The 23458-nt window shown below is 36.1% G+C and overlaps 1 protein-coding gene across 2 annotated transcripts in view; it reads left to right on the top strand.

Moving 5' to 3' along the window:
- Nucleotides 1-22865, top strand: part of LANCL3 (LanC like family member 3) — a 99650-nt gene extending 76785 nt beyond the window's left edge. The window contains exons 3-5 of one of the 2 annotated variants that reach the window (XM_012448103.2): nucleotides 558-755; nucleotides 8268-8475; nucleotides 16945-22865. In XM_012448103.2, the coding sequence (XP_012303526.1) occupies nucleotides 558-755; nucleotides 8268-8475; nucleotides 16945-17104 (566 nt within the window). In that variant the 3' untranslated portion in view covers nucleotides 17105-22865. Of the gene's footprint in view, nucleotides 1-557; nucleotides 756-8267; nucleotides 8476-9587; nucleotides 9652-16944 lie in introns of those variants that run through there. The other variant, XM_012448104.2, reaches the window with a different exon arrangement.
- The last annotated feature ends 593 nt before the right edge of the window (nucleotides 22866-23458 follow it).

Genomic DNA, 23458 nt, shown 5'->3' with positions numbered 1-23458 from the left:
CACCTAGAACAGTATCTGGTACAGAGTAGATGCTTAATATTTGTGTGTTGAATGAATGAATAAAAAACAATGTTTAGGATACCTAGACCAAATTATTTTCAAGCATTTTAAGAATTTTTTTTGTGAAAGCTATTGATATTTCAATTACAAAGTTTTAAAAGATCTCTTTTCTAAAACAAAGATTGGTCAGCAAACTTCTTCTGTAAAGGGCTAGAGATAGTAAATATTTTTGGCTTTCTGGGCCATACAGTCTCTGACATAAATACAACACTGCTGTTGTAGCCAGAAAGCAGCTATAGAAAATATGCAAATGAATGAGCATGGCTATTCTTTAATAAAACTTTATTTAGAAAAACTGACAGCGAGCCATATTTGGCCTGAAGGCTATAGTTTGCTAGAAGCCTAGTTCTTAGGCATCTTAGTTATCACATTGCTGTATGAGCTTTCAAGTAATATTGGCATTATTATTATTTTTTATCCTGTTGTTTATCTTTTCACTAAATCAAACTGGTTGTCCTCCCAATTGTGTGAATTTTATGCCTTGTTTGTTAATACAGGGGCAGCTCATGGCTTGTCGTCTATTCTTCAGATGCTTCTTTCTTACCATGAGCATCTCAAGCCCTCAGATCGGGAGCTGGTATGGCAAAGTGTGGACTTTCTCATGGAACAGGAACAAAACTGCAACTGGCCACCTGAGCTTGGCGAAACCATCGAGAGAGAGAATGAACTGGTGCACTGGTGCCATGGCGCTCCAGGTCTTACATACTCTGTTATCTAAAAACATTGCCTTTCATCTAGGTTAGCCACAGGGAGGTTCCTTTTCTGAGAAGTGAGGATATCACATCTTATGTCATTACTATGTGAGATAACAAGGTCAAGATGAAATTTCTCAAAGCCAAAAAAATCCTGATCAGTAAACAACTTCTGAAAATGGTCCTCTATATTTTAATATATATGAGCTACATCTATTTGTTTATAAAGTTAAACTAGCATTGTCCAATAGAAGTATAATATGAGCCACATATGGAATTTAACTTGTTAGTAACCTCATTAAAAAAGTAAAATCAGGTAAATTAATTTTAGAAATATATATTATAGATCTCAGTATACCCCAAATATTATCACTTCCATGTGTATCCAATTTAAAAATTGAGATATTTCACATTTTAAAAAATATTCAGTCCTTGAAATCCAGCATATACTGTATTCTTATATCAAATGTCAATTATACTAGCCACATTTCAAGTGTTCAGTACCTGCATTGGATACTGCTGATCTGGAGCCTGGCAATTCAAAATGTGGCCACTGGAACCAGTAGCATGGGCAACTGAGAGCTTGATAGAAATCCAGAATCTCAGGCCCCATCCTAGATCCACTGAATCAAAATCTACATTTTAACAGTATCCTTAGGCAAATTGTATACACTTTAAAGGTTGAGATGTACTGTTCTACAACTCTTCTTCAAATGAAAATTTCCATCAGTACCAAAGAAAATGGCTAGAAACATGAAAAGCCATCCCCAGTAATCTCTGTGGAACTGAGCCTAGAAATTTAGCAAACCCCTTCTTTTTCCCCCTTTTAAAAATTTCATCACATTGCTAATTAAGCCTTCAGAGAAGGGGTAATTTGAAAAAAAAAGTTAAATTCAAATAAATTAATTAATATGGGTTAGATGGCTAGGGGAGAGATTTAAAATACCAAAATAGTACAAAATTCTTAGGTTCCAAGTCAATTTAATTTTCAAGAAGCTTCAATTCCACAAGCATACTTTTAAAATATATTTGATTTTTTTTTACTTTTTTACCTGAGTCTTATTACCTCCTCCCCTCATGAATTAATGTTCTTTAATCCAACTATAATTTCATTTTGGGGGGTACAATTTGAGTTGATGAATAATGATCCCAGAAAGTATCGTCTTGAATTGATGAATAATGGAAGTTGCAGTCCATTGGTCGTATTTTTTCTGCCTGCTACATTTACCTATGAAAGAAAGTTCAAAATATGTGCTTGTACCAGTATCCATGCATTGTGTGTTATGTCCAGGCTAACTCCTGCCAGTTATAATTTGAGTCAATTTCTTTTTAATTTGGCCTTTTTGGGGGAGAAAAACAACAAGTTGTTTACCATTCTGGAAATGATACTCCTTCTCGTTATGCTCAATTCTTCCATTTTTCATTTATTTTAATTATTCTCCATGATGGTCTCTGTATATCCTCCAAGCATCCCAGCCAGGATCCTTGAATTTTGGAGATACTCTAATTTAGACACAGAATATTTTAAAAGCATTCAATGTGCTAGTAAAAGTCCTGAAAAAAGTGGGACGATAATCTACTAAAATCAGTGACTGGGTCAGTTAATTGTCTTGCAGGGAAATTATTCCATCCTTTCTGTACACTAAATGCCATCTGTCTTTGTAAATCATTTACCATAACAGTGCAGCATAGAATTCATCACTTTGGAGACTACATCCTCCTTTATCATTCATGTTCAGTATCTAGAGAATATTAAACATGGGTTTTAAAGAAAAATCATTCAATCCACGTATTCTCTGAACTACCAAAAATAAACCAATTCAAAACTGAATAAAAAACTAAGTGGGGCCCATTATTTCTACCAACCCCTACCCGCATCTCAAGGGTATTGGTCTTCTTTGAATAGATGCTCTAAAAACAGCATCAAGATTGTTTATAAGTCTAATAAATGCAGTCCAAGGACCACCAAGATTTTGCAGAAGTTGGCAACAGCAAACTATCTAAAAATTCTCTGCAGGAAATGAACTATAAAATAATTTTCATTTATTTAAGGAAAACATTTTTGAGAGTAGATTTATGAACAGTGCAGATGGTTTGAGGCAGCAGACAAATTCTGTGATTAAAAACCTGCTAGAAATAATCCACAACATGGAGCTTCATTAATGATACCTTATCTGTTTCTATAATTGTTTCCTATTGATGTTCCTTCAACCCACCTCTACAGGTAACAAGCCTAGTTATCATTTATACAGTGTAGAAATAGTTCTTGACTCTAAGATAATAACTCCAGCTTCTAATTTCAGCTTCAACACTAAACAGTTTGCTGACCTTAAGAAAGGGTTACTTTATTTCTTTTGTGCCTTTGTCTCTTTATCTGTAAAATGAGCACATTGAGACTCACTAGTGGAACTCAATCATTTTATCACCATAGACCCCCTTTTATACTTTGGACCCTTGCCCTTCCACATGAAGATTAATATGACCCCTTCATAACCTTGATGATTCTGAAATACAGGACCAAAGTCATTTACAAAATCATTAAAACAAATGCTGTGGTTAAAATAAACTCTCAACTGCATTAGGTTACATCATTGCTGTGGTAACACTGACAGTGCATTTCCTTGACTCTGCATGAAGTACAGATGTGGGCATTTTTTAAAAAAACTCATTTCATAAAGGCTCTTGGGTAAGTGACTTTGAATAAAGAACAACAAGGCTTCTGCAGGACAGATATCATTGGTCATTAAGCTCTGTAGTGCACCCCATAAAATGCATGCCTCAGCGAAATTACAGAACTGAGAACTGACCCGAGTGGTGATTCTCCAGTATGTTGAAGCTATACGTGCCAAGTCTGGCTGTCAGAAGGCCCTGCTAGGTCTCATATTTTCTGAAGTTTAGTCTCTCAAACCATATTTATTAAGTAACAATTAATTCCTTTCCTAGTTGCATTTAGCAAAGACCTCATTGCTGACTCAGGCTTCTTATCAATGCACAATAATTAGTGTTCCTATGATGAAATGATATAGTTCCTGATTCCTATCAAAAGGAAAGAAACCTACCATTCCTTTTTTTTTTTTTAAATTAAGCCACCTTATTGTGACTTCCATTATGTTGGGTAAGGAGCCAATGGGTTTAGAAGTTTTGCAAGGTCACTTCCATGTACCATTCTGTGATCCAGGATGCAGGAAGAGGCTCCTGGCCAGAACCACAGGATCAATACCTTTTAATCGGTCTGGGACTCATGGCCTGCTATAGCAATTAGACCATCTCACCCTTCTTCCTTCTACATCTCTCATCTATACCCAGTATCAGCCTGTGCTGGGGTGAGAAATGGGGCACTTTTTGGTCAACAGACATTTATGAGGTTCTTGGCATTTGCCAGACACCATGTCACACACTAGTGGAACAAAAGTGAACAAGATACAGTTTCTGCTCTTGAGTAGTTTGCATGGTATTAGGGGAGCCAGCAATGGAAATAGGTAATTTTAATTGGGTTCTGTGTAAGTGCTAAAGTTTGTATAGGGAGAAATGAAAGCTCAGAGGGGTTCCTCATGCTGCCTCCAGGCCCAGACAAGGCTTCCTGAAGGTTGTGATGCTTGAAGTAAGTTAGCCAGACCAAGAAAGGTACAAAGCTTATTCCAAGAAAAGTGAACCACATTGGTAGTTAGAAGCGTGAAAGCACTGCAGGTGGTTTGGTTCTACTGAAGTGAAAAGATTCAAGAAGGGAATGGAGGAGAAGAGGTGGGAAAATAGAAAAGGAGCTCAGTCACAAAGGGCTTTCTGTGTCATGCGAAAGCATCTGGGTAATAGGGAGTCATTTTGGTAGTTTAAGCAGGGGAATGTCATAGTCAGATTACGGTCCCAGAAAGGCCACTCACTGCCACTGAATGAGTTTAAGGCATGGCAGACCTGGGGGCAGAAAGCTAAAGCAATCATCTAGGAAGGATACTTAGAGCCTGAGGGTGGAGGCCAGCAAGAGCAGGGCCTTCCCACCCACCCTTCCTTTGTTTGGCTGTAATGCCCTCACTCTTCAACAAGCTCTTTGTTCAGGGTCTAGAAGTAGAGCTTGCTATCAAGAGAAACCTGTAAGGGAGCAGGGAAGCAGAATAGGCCAAAGAGGACCATGTCTTACCTGGAGGCTAGCTTCACCCTGAGTCTGAGGAGAAGCTAAGAAACACCGATTATATCAAGAAGCTGGGTTTCTCTTGAGGCAAGGAAGCTGATATTTTGTATCCCTGCGTTATCCCTGTGTCATCCCTGTGAGGGGTGGCTGCATAGCATAGCCTCTCATTTGTCTGAGGGAAAATCTCTCAAGAAGATGCAGCAGTGAGTTTTGTTAGTTGCCAGCTCTCACAGGAACTGGGAAATGAGGCATTTGGTCGGTAAGATCAAGCCGATCCATGCAGGTCATCAACAGCATCCAGTACACCTGGGTAATTCCTTGCCAACCTCCAATAATCCGATTAGATGGTTTCACTCCTCTAGTAGTCATTTCCTTCTACCAAGTGTGGGCTGGGGGACTTCCTGTGTGCTTCCATGAGACTTCTATTGCCCCTCACATTGTCTAATACTTCCAGTTAAGCTGAAAAACACCGTGAAGATAGAGACTTTCTAAATGCTTAGCACCTACTACTGTGCCTCGCTTATAGTAGATGCCCAATTAATGTTGAAACATTTACCAAGTTCTGCAAAATGTCTCTTTCATTGGCTTTCTATTTTTTAAGAGAAGCTTTTCCCTTTTTTTAAATTAAGGTGAAATTTACATAATATACAATTAACCATTTTATTATTATCTTTTATTTTCTCAACTTTTATTATGATTCATTGGGTACATGTGCTGGTTTGTTACATGGGTAAATTGCATGTCACTGGGGTTTGGTGTACAAAGGATTTTGTCATGCAGATAGTGAGCATAGTACCAAATAGATAGTTTTTCAACCCTTACCCTCTTCCTACCCTCCCCACTCAAGTAGACCCTGGTGTCTATTGTTCCCATATTTATGTCCATGTGTTCTCGTCATTTAGCTCCCACTTACCAGTAAGAACATGCAGTATTTAGTTTTCTGTTCCTGCATTTGTTTGCTAAGGATAATGGCCTCCAGCTCCATCCATGTTCCTGCAAAGGACATGATCTCTTTTTTATGGCTGCTTAGTACTCCATGGTATATATGTACCACATTTTCTTTATCCAGTCCACCATTGATGGGCATCTAGGTTGTCTCCATGTGTTTGCTATTGTGAATAGTGCTATGATGAACATGCAGATCACTTTTGTCTTTCTACCAACATAATCAGCTCACAACTACCCTGTTACCCTTCTTTAGGTCTATCCTGACACCACTAAAATTGGGACATTTTGTCCATAATAATCATATTGTCATACAAAAATAAAAGCCAACCAGTCCACAACAAAAACACTTTCATTGGTTCCCTGATGATCATGGAGTACAGTCCAAGCTATCTAACTAGATTTGTAAAACCATCCGTAATCAGAACCCAGTCTAGCCTTCTTCCTCACTAGTGTCTGTTGGTTAGAACATTGCCCCACTAGCCTTCATGTGGCTTGTCCTTTCTGGCTCCATATCTTTGCCCTTGCTAATCTTGGTGCTAGATAGAATGCCCTCCCTGCTTCATCTTGAGCCTGGAGTTTACTATGTATCCTTCAAAGTTTTGAAAAAGTACTCCTTCCATCTAGGGCCTCATCAGCTATCTCCGTAGGGAACTTCCACCTTTCTGATTCCAATAGTATTATTGAGAGAACCATTTATTTTATGTTCCAGCAGCATCATGAACTACATATCCTATTATGTATTAGTTATAAGTATATATTTTATCTCCCTTTATAGAGAGTACCTTCTTGAAGGGTGGTAGTCATGTTTAGCATTTATTTAATATCACCCAGTGCTGGGACTGAGTATGTAATTTGGAAGGCCCATAGAAAAATGAAAATGCAAGTTCTTTTTAGAAAAATTATTGAGAATTTCAAGGTGGTAATAGCAGAGCATTAAACTCAACATGGGACCCTTTTAAGGAGTATGGGCTGTAGGAGTGCACAGGTGGCATGCCCATGAAGCCAGCCTTGCCTAGGGCTGTGCATACAGTACATAATCAATGACTACTTTCAAATGAATGGATGCAATGAATGAATGCATGATTAAATAAATTCAGTTCTTTTCATATAATTCTTTAGTTTGTGCAAGATACTTTCTTCCTAAAACTGAAGTAGGAGAATGCTGTAGGTAACCATTGTCAATAGTTGACTGGAAAGCATTGACTGAGCAAAGAGCTTGTTGCTATGTAAGTATTAATCACAGGGTATATTAAAGGATACACTTAAAAAGAGGATGAAATCATGACTCTCATACAAATATAAAAAGAATATGTGTGAACCATTTTACTGAGGTCATTATTTAATGAGGGAACCAGAAAGATGTTACAACTGTTTCAAAGGAAAATCCAAAGAGTAGACATATTTATATAGGCCATTAGGAATGCTGAAATAAGTTTGCTTAATAAATGCAAAACTGGCTTCTGCCACAGAGGCAGAAGGAAGTCAACCTCTACCAGACAGAATGTGAGTTTCTAGAGACAAAAAATATTTACATTACTATCAGTTTTCTATAAGACAGTTTCTATCTCTACAGAGTTGTAAAATAGCCTAGTCAAAGCAATGGAAGGCAATGATAACCCTGATTGACGAGATAGTCAAGATATCAACTATATTTCAGTCTTTCACACTTTTTATATAGGAGAAAAGTAGGTTATGCAGGAAAGAATGTGATCTTGTGATATTAACCTCCTCACTGAATATGAACACCCAGAACTTGGGGAAAATCATTTCTATTAATAGCTGTTGCTTCTCTTGTTTCCATTTCTGCCTTTGTAATTGATACTACTTTTGTTAAAGAGCTTTGAAGGAACAATGCTTTCCTTGGAACAATCAGGGTGGGAAGGACTCACTTCACAGCTGAAGTAGAAGTCTTGGCAAGGTCCTTCTGGAACATTGTTTTTCTTGGAAAGACGCCCAGTTTTGCTCTTAAGAAAATGTGTATAGTTATAAGTACCTAAACATTACAAATGTAAAACTACAAATTCATTACAGGATAAATATTTAGCCATTTCAAATAACCAAATATGCATAATGCTTACTAGAATATACATCATTAAATATTAACCCATTTGTAAATTAAATTTTATATTTTATCTATATACGTCAATTTAAAATGTTGCTTTTTCTCCCAGGGCCAACCCCACAATACAATTAAAACAAATTAAAATCTCACCGGAAAAATAAGACTCTTATAGAACATTCTAGCACCTTCCTACTCAAAGTGTGGTCTTCAGAAGGATGCTTCTTAGAGATGTAGTATCTCAAGCCCCACATCAGAACTACCATATTAGAATCTGTGTTTTAACAGTACTCAGGTTATTCATGAGCTTTTTATAGTTCTAGAATTTCTGCTCCAAAATATTAAGTCCTGAAAGTCACCTCTAATGTCTTTGATGTTTTCACAGGAATTGCCTATCTGTTTGCCAAAGCTTATCTGGTTTCCAAGAAACCGCAGTACCTGGACACATGTATTCGGTGTGGGGAGCTCACGTGGCAGAAAGGCCTGCTAAAGAAGGGGCCTGGGATTTGCCACGGAGTAGCTGGCAGTGCCTATGTCTTCCTGCTGCTGTACCGGCTCACAGGAAACTCTAAATATATCTACAGAGCTCAAAGGTCAGCTGTTCTTTATAGGTCTTTTTTTTTTTTTTTTCAAAATTTAAATCTAATTAATTTTCTGAATTAGTAATATAGTCAAATGGTTTGAAAAGTGTAAAAATAAATACATCAACTGTGCCCTGCAGCCATGCAGTTGACTTCTCTGGAGATAGTTTCTTGGTTATCTTCCCAAAAATATTCTGTGTACGTAGTGTATAGGTAAATGTCTTAATCCATTTGAGTTGCTATAAAGGAATACTTGAGGGTGGGTACTTTATCAAGAAAAAGTTTCCTTTGGCTCATGATTCTTCAGGCTGTACAAGAAGCATCACTAACATCTGCTTCTGGTAAGAGCTTCAGGAAGCTTCTACTTATGACAGAAGAAGAAGGAAAAAGCAGACATCACAAGGGGAAAGAAGAAGGGAGAGAGGAGGAAAGTGCCAGGCTCTTTTAAATAATCATCTCGTGGGAACAAATAGAGTGAGAACTCATTCATTACCAGGAGGATGGCATCAATCTGTTCATGAGTGATCTGCCTCTATGACCCAACCATTTCCCACTAGGTCCCATCTGCAATACCAAGGATCAAATTTCAACATGAGATTTGAAGGGTAAAATATCTAAACTATAATACATACATACATATATATATATGTGTGTGTGTGTGTGTGTGTGTGTATTTGTCCCCATATGTGTGTATGTGTGTATTTGTCTCTCTTTTTTATACAAATGATAGCATCTTGCTATCTTAGTGTTCACCCTATATCAGTACAGAAAGGGCTTCTTTAAACATTTTTATTATTGCATAGTATTATATTGTATGAGTGCACCATAATTTATTTAACCAGTCCCATATAGGAAGATATTTAGGTTATTTCCAATACTGTGTACTACAAATAGTGCTATGATGAATAATCTTGTGCATATATCATTTTACATATGTATAGGTATATCTAAAAGATAAACTTCTGGAAATGGAATTGTTGGGCCAAAGGAGATATATATCTCCTGTGTGCGTATGTGTGTGTGTATACATATATTATATATACATATCTCCTATATATGTTATATAAATAAATATATATATATATTTGTAATTTTGACAGACAATATAAAATTTTCCTCTATAGTTTATTTCCTGTAAACCTAATAAAGGTGAAACATCTGCTATATACCAGACAACATTGCTTTTGATAGATATTACCTCTGACTGGTGATCTGGGTAAACTGGGCCAAGGGCCATAAATGAACTATAAATAATCTGATAGAAAGCACAGGTAGGGGCATCCCTGAATGCAGAGTGTCATGAAAGTGGCATTCACTTTGAAGGGACTGAGAAGGTGTCTATAACCATGAATGCTTACAAAAGACATTGTTTTCCTGTGTGGCACCTAGGTCTTCTAAGCCAGAGTGGTCTTTCATACCCACCCATGTAGTCTGGTTCCCATCAATCTGAGCTGTCACTTGGTGGAGGCGGGAGGGGGTTCTAGAGTAGCGCCTGTACTGTTATGAAGATTCCCACTGAAAGTGCATAACTGATGATTATCAAATTGATTGTGTGACATTTAACAAATCACTTATTACAATGAGCTAAGTGACTTAAGTGACCTTTAACAAGGTCACACAACTTTTAGCAAGTCACTTAGCTCATTTTAACAAGTGAGTCTCAATATCTTCATTCGTAAAATACAGAAAATAGTACCTACCTCATAGGGATGTTTGGTAGTTTAAACGAGTTTATATATGAAAAATTGTTTAGAATAATGCTTGGCACATAGTAACTGCAATGTAAATGTTCATTGTTATTACTATAATTCCAGACTTTTCTTTATACATAAATGTTTGTTCACATAGATGTATATGTGTGCATGTATATTTTAATGAGCTCCTACTACTACAGATGTGTAATAGGTCTATACATACTGTTTATAGCTTACTTGCTTGCTTGCTTATTTAGTTATTTGATACAGGTTCTCACTCTATCACCTAGGCTGGTGTACAGTGGTGTGATTCATGGCTCACTGTAGCTTGGAACTTGTGGGCACACCTTAGCCTCCTGAGTAGCTAGGGCTACAGGTTCATGCCACCATACATGGCTGATACCATCTGGATCTGTGTCTCTACCAAATCTCATGTCTAATTGTAATCCCAGTGTTGAAGATGGGGCGAGGTAGGAGGTGATTGGATCCTGGAGACAGAGTTCTCATAATGGTTTGGCAACATCCCCTCTTGGTACTCTATAGTGATAGAATTCTCAAGAGATCTGGTTATTTAAAAGTGTGTAGCACTTCCCCCTGCCCTCTTGCTCCTGACTAGTGGAACTCAGTCTTTCCCAGAAGCTACTATGATTCCTGTACAGCCTGCAGAACTATGAGCCAATTAAACCTCTTTTCTTTGTAAATTACCCAGTCTCAGGTATTTCTTTATAGCAGTGCCAGAATGGACTAAAACAACTACTATTATTATTATTGTTATTATTATTATTTTATAGAGACAGGATTTTGCTATGTTGCCCAGGTTGGCCTTGAACACCTGGCCTCAAGCAATTCTCCTGCCTCAGCCTCCCAAAGTACTGGGATTACAGGTGTGAGCCCACCACCTCCCCACTATGTTTGCAGGTTATAATTTTAAATGAACAATTTTTAAGGGCCATTCTTTATTTCATTTTGTATAAATCTATCTCATTTTTTAAATGGCTATATAGTTACTCACTATGTATGTACCAGAATTAACCAGTCCCTAAATAATGGACACTTGGTATGTGTGTAATCTTTACTAATAAAAACAAAATTTCCCCAAATATCCAATACATATATTTCTGTGCACTTGCGAAAGCACTTGTCAGAGAAATTTTAGAATTGAAATCATTAGGTCCATAGGTATTTCTAGGTCCATAACTAGCCTGTCTTTATCCTTTGCCCATTTTTTTCCTGTTGTGATGCTTCTATTCAGGATTGTAACTCTTTGTCAATATATGTTGTAAATATTTTCCTGCTTTGCCATTTCTCTTTTAATTTTGTCCATAGCCTTTTGTCATACCAAACTTTTAAGTATTTTTCTTGTCAAAGTTTTTAATCTTTTCTTTAAAATATCTAGATTATGTGTTATGCTTTAAAGACCCTTCCCAATTCAGGATTAGAAAACAATTAATTTACATGGGCTTATAATAATTTTATGATTTTATTTTAACATTAAAATTTTTGATTCTGCTAGAACTTTTTAAATAGTCTCAGATGTGTATCTTTTTTTGTTTATTAAAAAAATTCTAATAGCATCTCTTGACCAGTTACCCCCATAATTTGAAATTCTAATTTTTTCATAAACTGAATTGATATAAATATATAAGTTCCATACTTTCCCCTATTCCACCTATTATTCTGTCATTTATTCTTTTAATTGTATTTTAGAGTCAATTTGTCATACTTAAAAAAATCTTACAGAAATTTGATTGGAACTTCATTGAATTTACAGATTACTTAATGAGAATCAACATCTTTAGAATATTGAGTTTTTCCATCTAGGAACATGGTATACCTTTCCATTTATTTAAGTTTAAACAAATGTAATTTGGTAAAGTTTTGATCTTATGAAAAAGATCTTGTATGTTTCTTATTAATTTTATTCCTGGGTATTTTATGTTTCCAGGTTTATTGTGAGTGGAATCTTTTCCTTCATTATATTTTCATACCATTTATTACTGGTATATATGAAAGCTCTTAAAACATACACATCACTGAATCTTTTCTATTCTAATATGTAATTTTTTATATAAATATAGATTTTATCTTACAAATATTTTACTTTTTATAAATATTATAATAATATATCTAGCTGCCTTAATTAACTCCATTACTGTTTCTATTAGTTTTTTGTTAGATTCTATTGGGTTTTCTAAATAGATACACACACATCTGCAAATAACTATGATTCTGTTACTTCCTTTCTCATGTGCATGGTGTTTTTTTTCCACTACATGGTTCTCTATAACGATGCAACCCTATAAAAATGTTCAATAGTAAGACTGGTAGTAAACACCCTTGCTTTTTATGCTGATTTTACTAGGAATACTTCTATGTTTTACCATGGTTTTTATATTCACTTCTTATAATGTTTATCCTGTTAGATTATAACACTTCTCTGTTCAGTGTAATCCAATAGCTTCCTATATGATTCAGAGTAAATGCCAGTCTTTCGTATGAATGAAAGGTCCTACATGATCTAGCTTCCCATTACCTCTCTAATCTCATTCCCTACTCTTCTTCCACCTGGTTCTTTCCAACACTGTGGCTTCCTTGTAATTCCATTAGGATGCCAGGTAGACTTCATCTCAAGGCCTTGGAAGTTTTGGTTTCCTCCACCTGTAATGCTCACTTTCTACATATATCTCCTGACTTCCCCATTTCATTCAGACTTTCACTCAAAAGTCATTTTCTCATAAAGGCCTTCCCAAGCCAACTTATCTAATATTTAATGTTTAAAAAACATAAACTACTTTTCATGATATTTACATGAATGCACTGAATGGCAAATACTAACTTATGTAAGTCTTCAATTTGAAGCTCTATTGTTTAGGAAATCTGTTTATATATTTGATTCATGGTTTCCTTGAAGCCAGATCTTCTGTTTCCCAAATACGGAAAAAGAAAGTAATTTTGGATATCATCTAGGCTAGTGGGATTTCACCTTTGGGCTAAATTTCATCAGAAATGAATGAAATTCATTCATTTGCTATAAAGTCTATTAAAAGGGATCAGAACACCTCTATTTTCTTTTTTGTAATTTTTAATATTTTAACTTTTAAAAACTTTGTGTAAATGTATGGGATTCAAGTGTAATTTTGTTATTTGGATAGATTGCATAGTGGTGAAACCAGGGCTTCAGGGTATCCATCACTCAAATAATGAACTTTGTACACATTATTTTCTGGCAGGCCAGTCCTAGCTTACAGAGTCTTGGTTATAAGATTTGGGGTCCAGGGCTCTAAAGAGACAACTTACATTTTTTACTAACAAGTAGAATACTGGAAATGTACAGGTAATATCTGTATTGTTTGGGTATTTTGTGAACAACTCTGCAACCGAATGTGTAGGAAAGAGACTATTCCAGTGAACAGTCGGATATACAGCCTTTGGTGTAGAAAGAAGCAGGCTTTCAGAGAACAAGAGAGGGCTGCCCAGGTCAGGTCCTTTTATGAAAATGAAGGATTGAAACTCAGTTCCTATTGGTCAGTGCAGCTGAGCCCTGATTGGCCAGGGCAGGCGGCTCTGTTTGGCTTAGGTGTGATCTAATTGATTAGTCTCCAGGCTCAAAACCAGAAGTCTCTGTCACCTGTTTCTTCCAAATGGCGGGTGGAGGGCTGGCGTATCTTGGCACTCACAACAGGAACTGGTTTGGAAAAAGAAAGGTCCTGTGTTGCTTTTACAACATCTTTCTCAGAACACAGAATACATGATCACTCCCTCACCCAGTCATAGCTACCTGGTTCTGTTTTAATTTGGAGCACCTCATTTTGCCATGGGGAGCCCATTTTGTCTGTCGGCTAGGGGCATACTTTAACAATTGCATGTTAAAAAATATGTACCTCCCTAAAATAAATATTACTTGGTTGTCATCTATTATTTAACATACAGTTGGATTTTATGGCTGCAGAAAAATATTTGACAACTTCTTAATTTTCTTTTATGCTTATTCAATTACTTGGGTTTTCTAACTCTTCTTTTTGGCAGTGAATGTATTTCTATCAAACCATCTAGTTCATATGAATTTTCAAATTTTTGACATAGAGCTCCAATAATATAGTCCCATAATATTTTTATTTCCTATCCCTGTGGCTATGTGCCCTTTGTGATTTCTAATGCTTTTCCTTCTTGGTCAGATGCACCAGTGTTTTTTTTCTATCTTGTTAATCCTTTCAAGGAACTAGCTCCTGGCTTTGCTTATTAATTTTTTTGTTTTTGTCTTTTGTTTGTTTTCCACTGTTACTTCCCTTTATTTTGTTATGTTCTAGAATTTTAAAAAGCATAATTAGAAAGCATTCCTTCATTTTATTAATAATAACATTAACTCACAAATCTATGAATTTTCTTCAGCATTCATTTTGGTCATAATCAATAGGTTTTGATAAGAAATGTTTTCATATTTTATTGTGTCTTCCATTCTTTTTAGTTCTGTAATTAGCATACGGACTTCTATTTTGACTGAGAACATTTAAGAAAAAATAATTTGTTTAATTTTACACCACTGGATAGATTTTTGAAATATTTTTTACAAATAATAACACACAATACAGGTCAGAATACAATGAAACTGCTACTATCAGACATTGCTGGTACTATTTTAAGTTGCTATGTATCATTTAGAAATTATTTTGAAAAGCATAGAAAATATTTAGCATATTTTAAGTGAAAAAAAATACAGTATACCAAATCATATATACTTTAATAACATGTAATAATGCAATAAATAAATGACTGCATGGGGGAAAAGGTCAGAAGAAGAGCTAGCAACATTGTATGTTTCTTCTCTAGCATGGTTTTTTTACAAATCATCTTTCATGATTTTTTTTACAACTCTTTTAAAATATGCTTATGTAAAAAGTAATGTTTTCCATTTACGAATGATTGCTATTTGCTCAGAGTCTAATATATGATATCCTTTATCTTTACATATAACACTATCCAGTTCTGCAACTTCACCATTTTAAAGTCAAATTGAGAAATTTGCCAAAGGTCATATAACATGAAATTATCAAATTAGTGTATCTCAGCTCCAAAGCCTTTGCTCTTTCTTCTATACCAGGGATGCTTAATCTAGGATTTGTGAGTTTGCTTGAGAAAGTGATTGTGTCTCAAACTTAAATGTAGCATTTCCTTCCATTCTGAATGTAGGTAGTAAGTCACAGAAGTATTAGTAGGTGTGACTTTGCAAACAATATAATTAATAGATATTCTCATGTGGTATTACTCTTGTTACAGATATTATAAAATATGTTATATTCACATCACTAGCTAGAAATGTTAGCAATTATTAAACCCATTACTATATCTTGGCATTTAATGTGTTAGCAAATAATACATATGTTATTACATCACAAATGTGGCTTTAAAATTTTTCTTGTGTTTTAATATAATTAATTTCCTTTGGAATCCTGTGTGGTTTATTTTATACACTTGAAAACTTTTTTTTTCCCTGAGGAGCCAGACTGATGATGCTATATCATGAGATGCTGGCTATATTATTACAAATTCTGAAGTAACGCTTATGATGCATTATTATTCTACTGTTTAAATTTTAAATTTCATTTTATAATTGTTGCATATTCAGGAAAACAGTTATAGAAAAATTGTACCAAATAGAGTTGCAGTCTGTTTCTTGCTGATTTATTTTAAGCTGCCATATGTAATTCCAAGAGCCCTAAAAAATCAAATAAATAATTACCCTTTGTAAGACCCCCTATATAGTAGCAGTAACCTAAATTTATGACAGTATCAGTGCTTGAGCCTTACCAAGCTATGAACACCAGCCTCTGAATTGGTGATTATTTGTGTTTTTGATGAGCATGAGTAGAGCAACTCAGTAAAAAAGATGATGTAGGTAACAGCACTTTGAAAGCTGTAAACCACTATAAAATATTACTTATTATAAATAATCTGAATAGTATTTTAAGTTGCTATCATTTAGAAATTATTTTGAAAAGCATAGAAAATGTTTAGCACATTTTTAAGTGAAAAAAATACAGTATACCAAATCATATATACTTTAATAACATGTAATAATGCAATAAATAAATGAGTGCATGGGGGAAAAGCTCAGAAGAAAAGCTAGCATTTGTGGTAAATATGGGTAAAAGGAAAAAGGTCTTTCATAAGGAGTTTAGAGGCCTGTGATTTAATTTAAGGTGGATGTCTCAAAAATAATCTGTCACGTAGCTGCATTTGCTATTTGGTAATATCGTTGTAAAAGGTTGCTGCCTTTTCCTATTCATCTTATTCCCTTGTTTGCTCACAGCACAGATTGTATAAAATCTTGCCCATTTATTTTCAAAGTCTCTGTTTTTGTCACATGTAAATGAAAAACCTAGCTCAGAAGTAATATGCCTGCAGAAACACAGCATATTTACTTTTTTAAAGGAATAGTCATATATCAGTTTGCTTCTTTACAAGATAAATAAAAGTAGAACAATTTGTCTGGCTTTTTTTTTTTTAACTTTAATTACTGGATGACAGAGAGAATGAAATCCTTTGCTTTGCAAACTCTGAGAATAGTTGGATTTGCTTGCCAGCATAATTTGTTGTGAAACATACACAGTTATATAATGGATATTCTCCTTTTTTTAACAGAGAAAATGTGTTTCTTAAAATACTTAATTATATAATTCTGGAAAGAAAATTATGCTAAAACTTTAATAGAAGAGAAGGAAGCAACCCAAGGTCCACAATATGGAAACATTAATGTTAAACTGTTCATATTTTCTTCTTCTTCTCTTAGGTTTGCTCAATTCTTATTTACTGAGGAATTTAAGGCTGGTTCTCGGGTCCTTGAAAGTATATACAGCTTGTATGAAGGCTTCTCCGGGACAGTGTGCTTTCTGATTGACCTGCTACAGCCCAATCAGGCTGAATTCCCTCTCTTCAGCGTGTTTGTTTAGAAGGCTCCATCTTCCACTGTGGCCCTGCAGAGATCCCCTGAGATTTTCTGAGCCAAGCTGAAGCTGTTTCTGCATAAGCCACATTCAATGGTATCACAACCATGAGCCTTAACATTGCCACCAGAGGGAAGGAATCAGGCAGGTGAAGGCAACATGATGCCAGACTTGAGAGAGGATCTGCAAAATAAAGATACCACAACTCATCTCAGAACTGCAGAGATTTAATGTTTCAGGGAATAGATGTGAAACTAGGGATTATAGGAAAAGGGGAAAGAAAAATGATCTGTTTTGTAGTTATACATAGAAAACCAAACTGAAAGTGTGGACTATGGCAAGAAATACACTAATACCTTTGCAGTATGAATGAGAATTTGACCATTTCTGTGTGCCCTCTACCCCTAAATTCATAAATAAAGACAATCAAAAAGTAAAATAATTGCCCAGCTGAAAACTGCTAGGAGGGATGAATTGTGAGGTTGCTGACATACATTCAAAAAACTCTTGGTTGTCCTGTGCTTATACTTATTGAAATTTATGGTTTTTACTGAGTAAAGATATTTGCATATGAATCTATTTTTTTCATTATCCTGGGCAATTTAAAGAAATCATATCATAACTTAGGTCAAATACTAAAATGTGAAGTTTTCTTAGGCCTTAGAACATCTCTTTTCCTGCTTCCTTTTTTCCCCAAAGCTCTATTAGTATAGCAAAATGTATAAGCTAGTAAATTTATACTATAGCAAGTGTCGCTGTCAAGTGTTTTTCTCCAGAGGAAGTGTGAACTGTGTATTGTCTATTGTTAGTAATTTTAAAAATGCCTTTATGTACATAATCTTTATGAAGCTATTAGCTGAACTATAAAATATACTCTTGGTAAAAATCACTAATTTCAAAGATCAGGGTAACCACTACAAAGATGTGTCATTTCTGCCATTGTCTGGGACAGGTAGACACAGGCTGAGAAAGTCACCAGTGATTGTGGAAATAATTTTGCTCCATCTTATACTATTAAATGAAGAGATAAGTGAATTCTGAGGTTGGTTACCTTACCTTCCAAGACACAGGGTCCACTAGAAATTAGCTACAATGCTCATTGAGCCAAGTTGTCTGGTCAAATTCAACCCTGCTGTAAACACATAGAAGTTGTGAAACTGCTTCAAGTAAATACTGATTTGCAGAATACTATAGGAGCATCTGTCACTTCAATATGCAGAGCATGAGTTGACCCTTTTCCTAGAATTTGGTCAGTGGCAATTTCATATATCGGATTCAGTAGGAAATTGTATACTGTATAAGACTTATTTAAATAGTCAAATATTTGAAGTGTGTGTGTGTGTGTGTGTGTGTGTGTGTGTGTTCCATAGCTATTCCCATGTAAATCCAAATACTTATCTTTAGTTCAGTAATTCTTTTCTTTTAAGTTCTGGGGTACACGTGCAGATCTTGCAGGATTTTTACATAGGTATACACATGCTATGGTGGTTTGCTGCCTCCATCCCCCCATCACCTACATTAGGTATTTCTCCTAATGTTATCCCTCCCCAATCTCCCCACACCCTACTATCCCTCCCCTAGCCCACCAGCCCCCAACAGACCCCAGTGTGTGATGTTCCCCTCCCTGTGTCCATGTGTTCTCATTGTTCAATACCCACTTACGAGGGATAACATGCGGTGTTTGGTTTTCTGTTTTTGTGTCAGTTTGCTAAGAATGATGTTTCCAGATTCATTCATGTCCCTAAAAAGGACATGAACTCATCCTTTTTTATGGTTGCATTGTATTCCATGGTGTATATGTGCCACATTTTCTTTATCCAGTCTATCTTTGATAGGCATTTGGGTTGGTTCCAAGTCTTTGCTATTGTAAGCAGTGCCACAGTGAACATACGTGTTCATGTGTCTTTATAATAGATTGATTTATAATCCTTTGGGTATATACCCAGTAATGGGATTGCTGGGTCAAATGACATTTCTATTTCTAGATCCTTGAGGAATCGCCACACTGTCTTCCACAGTGGTTGAACTAATTTACACTCACACAGTGTAAAAGCTTTCCTATTTCTCCACATCCTCTCCAGCATCTGTTGTCTCCAGATTTTTTAATGATCTCCATCCTAACTGGCATGAGATGGTATCTCAGTGTGGTTTTGATTTACATTTCTCTAATGACCAGTGATGATGAGCATTGTTTATGTTTGTTGGCCACATAAATGTCTTCTTTTGCAAAGTGTCTGTTCATATCTTTTGCCCACTTTTTGATGGGGTTGTTTGTAATTCTTAACTTGAATCATAGACCTTGGGACAAGTTAGAGAATACTCTGTTGCCTAAAAAGCAAACCTACAAGTATGTTGGTGTGTATATGTGTATGGATCAGTTTGTTTGTGTGTGTGTGCTCATTTTGGGGGGACAAGGATCTCTGCATACATAACATTCTCAAAGAATCTGACCAAAGAAGGGTAACAACTATCTTTGTGTATTTTATGACTATGTATGTTTGCAATCATTGCAATAAAGTAGGACAAAATGATTTTGAAATGCATATACCTTTTCAACTTATTGTTTCATTTTTATATCCTCAGATATGACTATATCAAATTGGCCTCAGTTGTTCATCTGTGAAAATGCTCAGTTTGGGACAATACCACATAAATAATAGCTTTTAGATGACTCCCCAAATTGAGTCCAGAAGTTTTTTCATATAGGCTGAATATAATAACCATCCTATATACAGAGCTTTATGGAACACATGCTGTTTTTATAGTCCAGGAACCCCTCAAAATGTGTTTGGTAAATGTTCCAAAGTCTCGCAGCTAGAAAAGGACAAAACAAGGATTCAAACCCAGGGTTGCTCTTTCTAAGTTTATTCAGTATTCTAGACTAGAATCTGTGGATACAATAGTGAACAAAATAACCATACAATAGTGAACAAAATAACCTTTCCCTCAAAGCTACCTTCTGTTTCAATTTGTTATTCCTTTCACAATTCATCCTTGAGAGCTGAAACCTAAAGCACTCAGAACTGATACTCTAGTTCATTATCATATCAGTTCCATTTTTAGTAACTTCAGAAAAAACAGACCACTTTCAGGCTATCTGCCCTTTTAAATTCTGATAGGTCTGATGATGATGTGCTAACCATTATGAAAAGACAACCCTTTTTGTGTGTCAAATCTAAGCAAAGACCATGTTTGACTATTGTGTTTATGAAATGACATCTCAGCAAATTAGAAACAGGAATAAGTTTGTTTAGCACTTAAGCCTGTTGATGAAACTTTTCATTTTCCTGAAAGAATTATAGATTTTGGAAGGTACTCTTTTATATTATTTTCCCAAGAAGGGGAAAAGATCGTTAAATTTTGCTGTAGGAAAGTGTGGCATGTCACTTCTTATTTAATTATTCAACTTGCCTCCCTTATCTATGGTAACATTTTTAATGTAGTACTTAAGCCTGTTGTCTCTTAAAGGCTACAGGGGCATTTTCACCACCGCTAGTATAACTTTATATTATTTACTGTACATGGCATGAGCAATTATAAACCCTGACGGTAATGGTGGAAATGTTTGAGGATACATTGAAAGGGTCTCTCAATAATGGGCAGACTGCATTATACTTTGATAGCAGGACATTTTGGAAACCATTACAACTCTGTGTATTTTGTTTCATTAATGTAATTACATGCCATCTCTTCCACACGCACCCCAAAATATTATACATCTTTATTTTGCTCGAGCCTGTTTTAGTCATGGGTTTGTCGTCTTTTATTTCCACTTGTAACTTGATAACTGAGTAGAATAGGGGTTTGCTAGAGTATATTTCCCTGTGCTTCATTAGGTAATTGACTATGCTATTAAGATAACAGTATTTGCTTACTGATAACTCAAGAAACAGTAGTTTTCCTGGTCTGTGCTAAATTGGATCTCTTCCAGTGGCAGCTAATTTCTTTAACTTTTTGGACATAGTAAGATTTTAATCATGGTAATACTGAAATTGTTTTAAATTTGAAAGAGCAAATCTCCATAATTTCAATGAAACAAATGTGTTTGTAATTTCTAGTCATGTTAAATGAACACAGAAAAACAGTAGTGTGCAAAGAGCCCTGTGCTGGAAATCTCAAAGCCTTGCTCTGCCACTTTTAGGGGCCACTATAGTAATAATAATAATCACCCTGTCTACTTCACAGGGTTGTTATAAAAGTTGTCAATGATAAAATGGATATGAGTTTTTAAATGTGCAGATCCTTTTTACACTTAAAAGGGATGCTATATTTTACCCACTATATACACAGAAAAATCATGCCCAGTTGTGACTTCCAATAAGCATTTCAACCAAATAGAATCTTTGTATGTGGATGCAGTGCTTGAGGTCTGGATCACTAGATGGATAAAAACCAAGTGTACCTTTTTTTTTATTCTACCACCAATCCTGAGCACAGCATTTTGCCTCAGAACTTTTGATTCACCAGAACTTCCTGCATGGGAACAGATGGATTTAGTTCAGCATCTCCTTTTAATGCAAATATTTATTTTGCTTGCTGAGAACAAAGGGTTGTAGTGCCAATAACTTAAGAAAAGGAGCAGGCAAGCCAGGTCTGTAGAGAGAAAATGAACTGGAAAATAAAGTAATTCTGGGGTGAGTTTGATCTGCACTTTAATTCAAGTCTCAGAACAACGTGACATGTAGTAATCAAAAATATACCCTCAATTGCATATTAGGCCTTCCTTTGGGGACCTGGGCTATTTATTTAGCACTGTCTCAAATTAATAGCTAAATGACTGAGCCTCAAATTTGCTGAGCCCATGTATTATTGGCATAAATTTGGCAAAGAAATTAAATGAGAAGGCAAGCAAAGGGGTGAGTGGGGGAAGCTTGCTGAAGCTCAGTATCTGAAAGTGAGTTGTGGACTCACATTTAATGCTATAAAGAACCAATCCATTCTTACCCATGAATTTTATTGCTTTATGGAACCTCTAGTGCAGAACCACCCCTGATTTGCCAACTTCTCCTCTTTAAATATTATAGTTCATTGTGATGTGTTTTTTCCTGTATCTGCTTTATCATGTGACTTCCTTTCGCCTGGGAGGGCAGGTTTTCTCCTTATCTCTTGCATCCACGTCTGTTCTTAGCTAAGAGTTCCAGCCTCAATAAGACTGGATTACTCTTTGAACAGAAGGGCAGACAACCTCAAGGTCAGCAGCAACACAAGTTGGGCCTAGTAGTCAGATCACAAGTGAGTGTGGCTATTCACGAGAATAGTGTGGTGGTGGCATTTATCCTGCTTCCCCTCCATAAGTAAACCTGGTAATTTTATTTTTAATGTGACAAAGTTGATGCTCCATTAAATGTTTGGCCCTCATCCATTATCATAAATCTCATACTGGAGGTGGAATCTCTCTTCTTGTTTCTTTAATTGAAAGTACTAATGAATTGAGGACTGGCAGATGATGACTTTAGAGGTCTTTTTTTAAATTGTACTTTAGGTTCTGGGGTACATGTGCATATCATGCAGGATTGTTGCATAGGTACATACATGGCAAAGTGGTTTGCTGCCTTCATCCCCCCATCACCTATGTCTGGTATTTCTCCCCTCCTTATCCCTCCCCACCCTGCCCACCCTCAGCTGTCCCTCCCCTAGCCCCACGACAACTGACAGCAGTGAGTTTTTTTTGTTTTTTGTGGGTTTTTTTTGAGACAGAGTCTCGCTCTGTCGCCAGGTGCCAGGCTGGAGTGCAGTGGCACGATCTCGGCTCACTGTAACCTCCGCCTCCCCGGTTCAAGCAATTCTCCTGCCTCAGCCTCCCGAGTAGCTGGGACTACAGGCGCAAACCACCATGCCCAGCTAATTTTTGTATTTTTAGTAGAGACAGGGTTTCACCATGTTGGCCAGGATGGTCTCGATCTCTTGACCTCGTGATCCGCCTGCCTCGGCCTCCCAAAGTGCTGGGATTACAGGCTTGAGCCACCGTGCCCGGCCGAGTTTCTTTTTAAATTGGTTTTTCTTTCTTAAAACATTGAACCTTGTCATTTTTATCTAGACTCTTCCACAAATGGCAAAGTCACTTATCTGCAGAATTCCCTGTATCTTCTTTTGCCTTTGTGTACCTGTTAATTACCCACTCTGAACTGAATTTGAAAAAAATTACTTAAAATAACCAAATCACCCGTTTTTTTTGTTTTTGGGGGGATTGGTGAGTAATGTGGATTAAAAGAACAGACTATCCTCTCTTTTTTGTCTTTCTCCTCCCTGTCCAATACTGAGGAAGGAGAAGGAGAAGGGGGTAAAGTTACATGAGGCTTAACTATCCAGGGTTATGAAAACAGTTTGCAAGGACTTCCTGTTTGCTTCCCTTTCGGTTTT

Source organism: Aotus nancymaae, unplaced genomic scaffold (genome assembly GCF_030222135.1).
Source record: "Aotus nancymaae isolate 86718 unplaced genomic scaffold, 86718_ANA_hifiasm-v0.15.2.pri h1tg000058l, whole genome shotgun sequence".
Lineage (NCBI taxonomy): Eukaryota > Metazoa > Chordata > Mammalia > Primates > Aotidae > Aotus > Aotus nancymaae.
The sequence above is the reverse complement of the archived record's forward strand: the minus strand, read 5'-3'. Positions and strand labels throughout refer to the sequence as shown.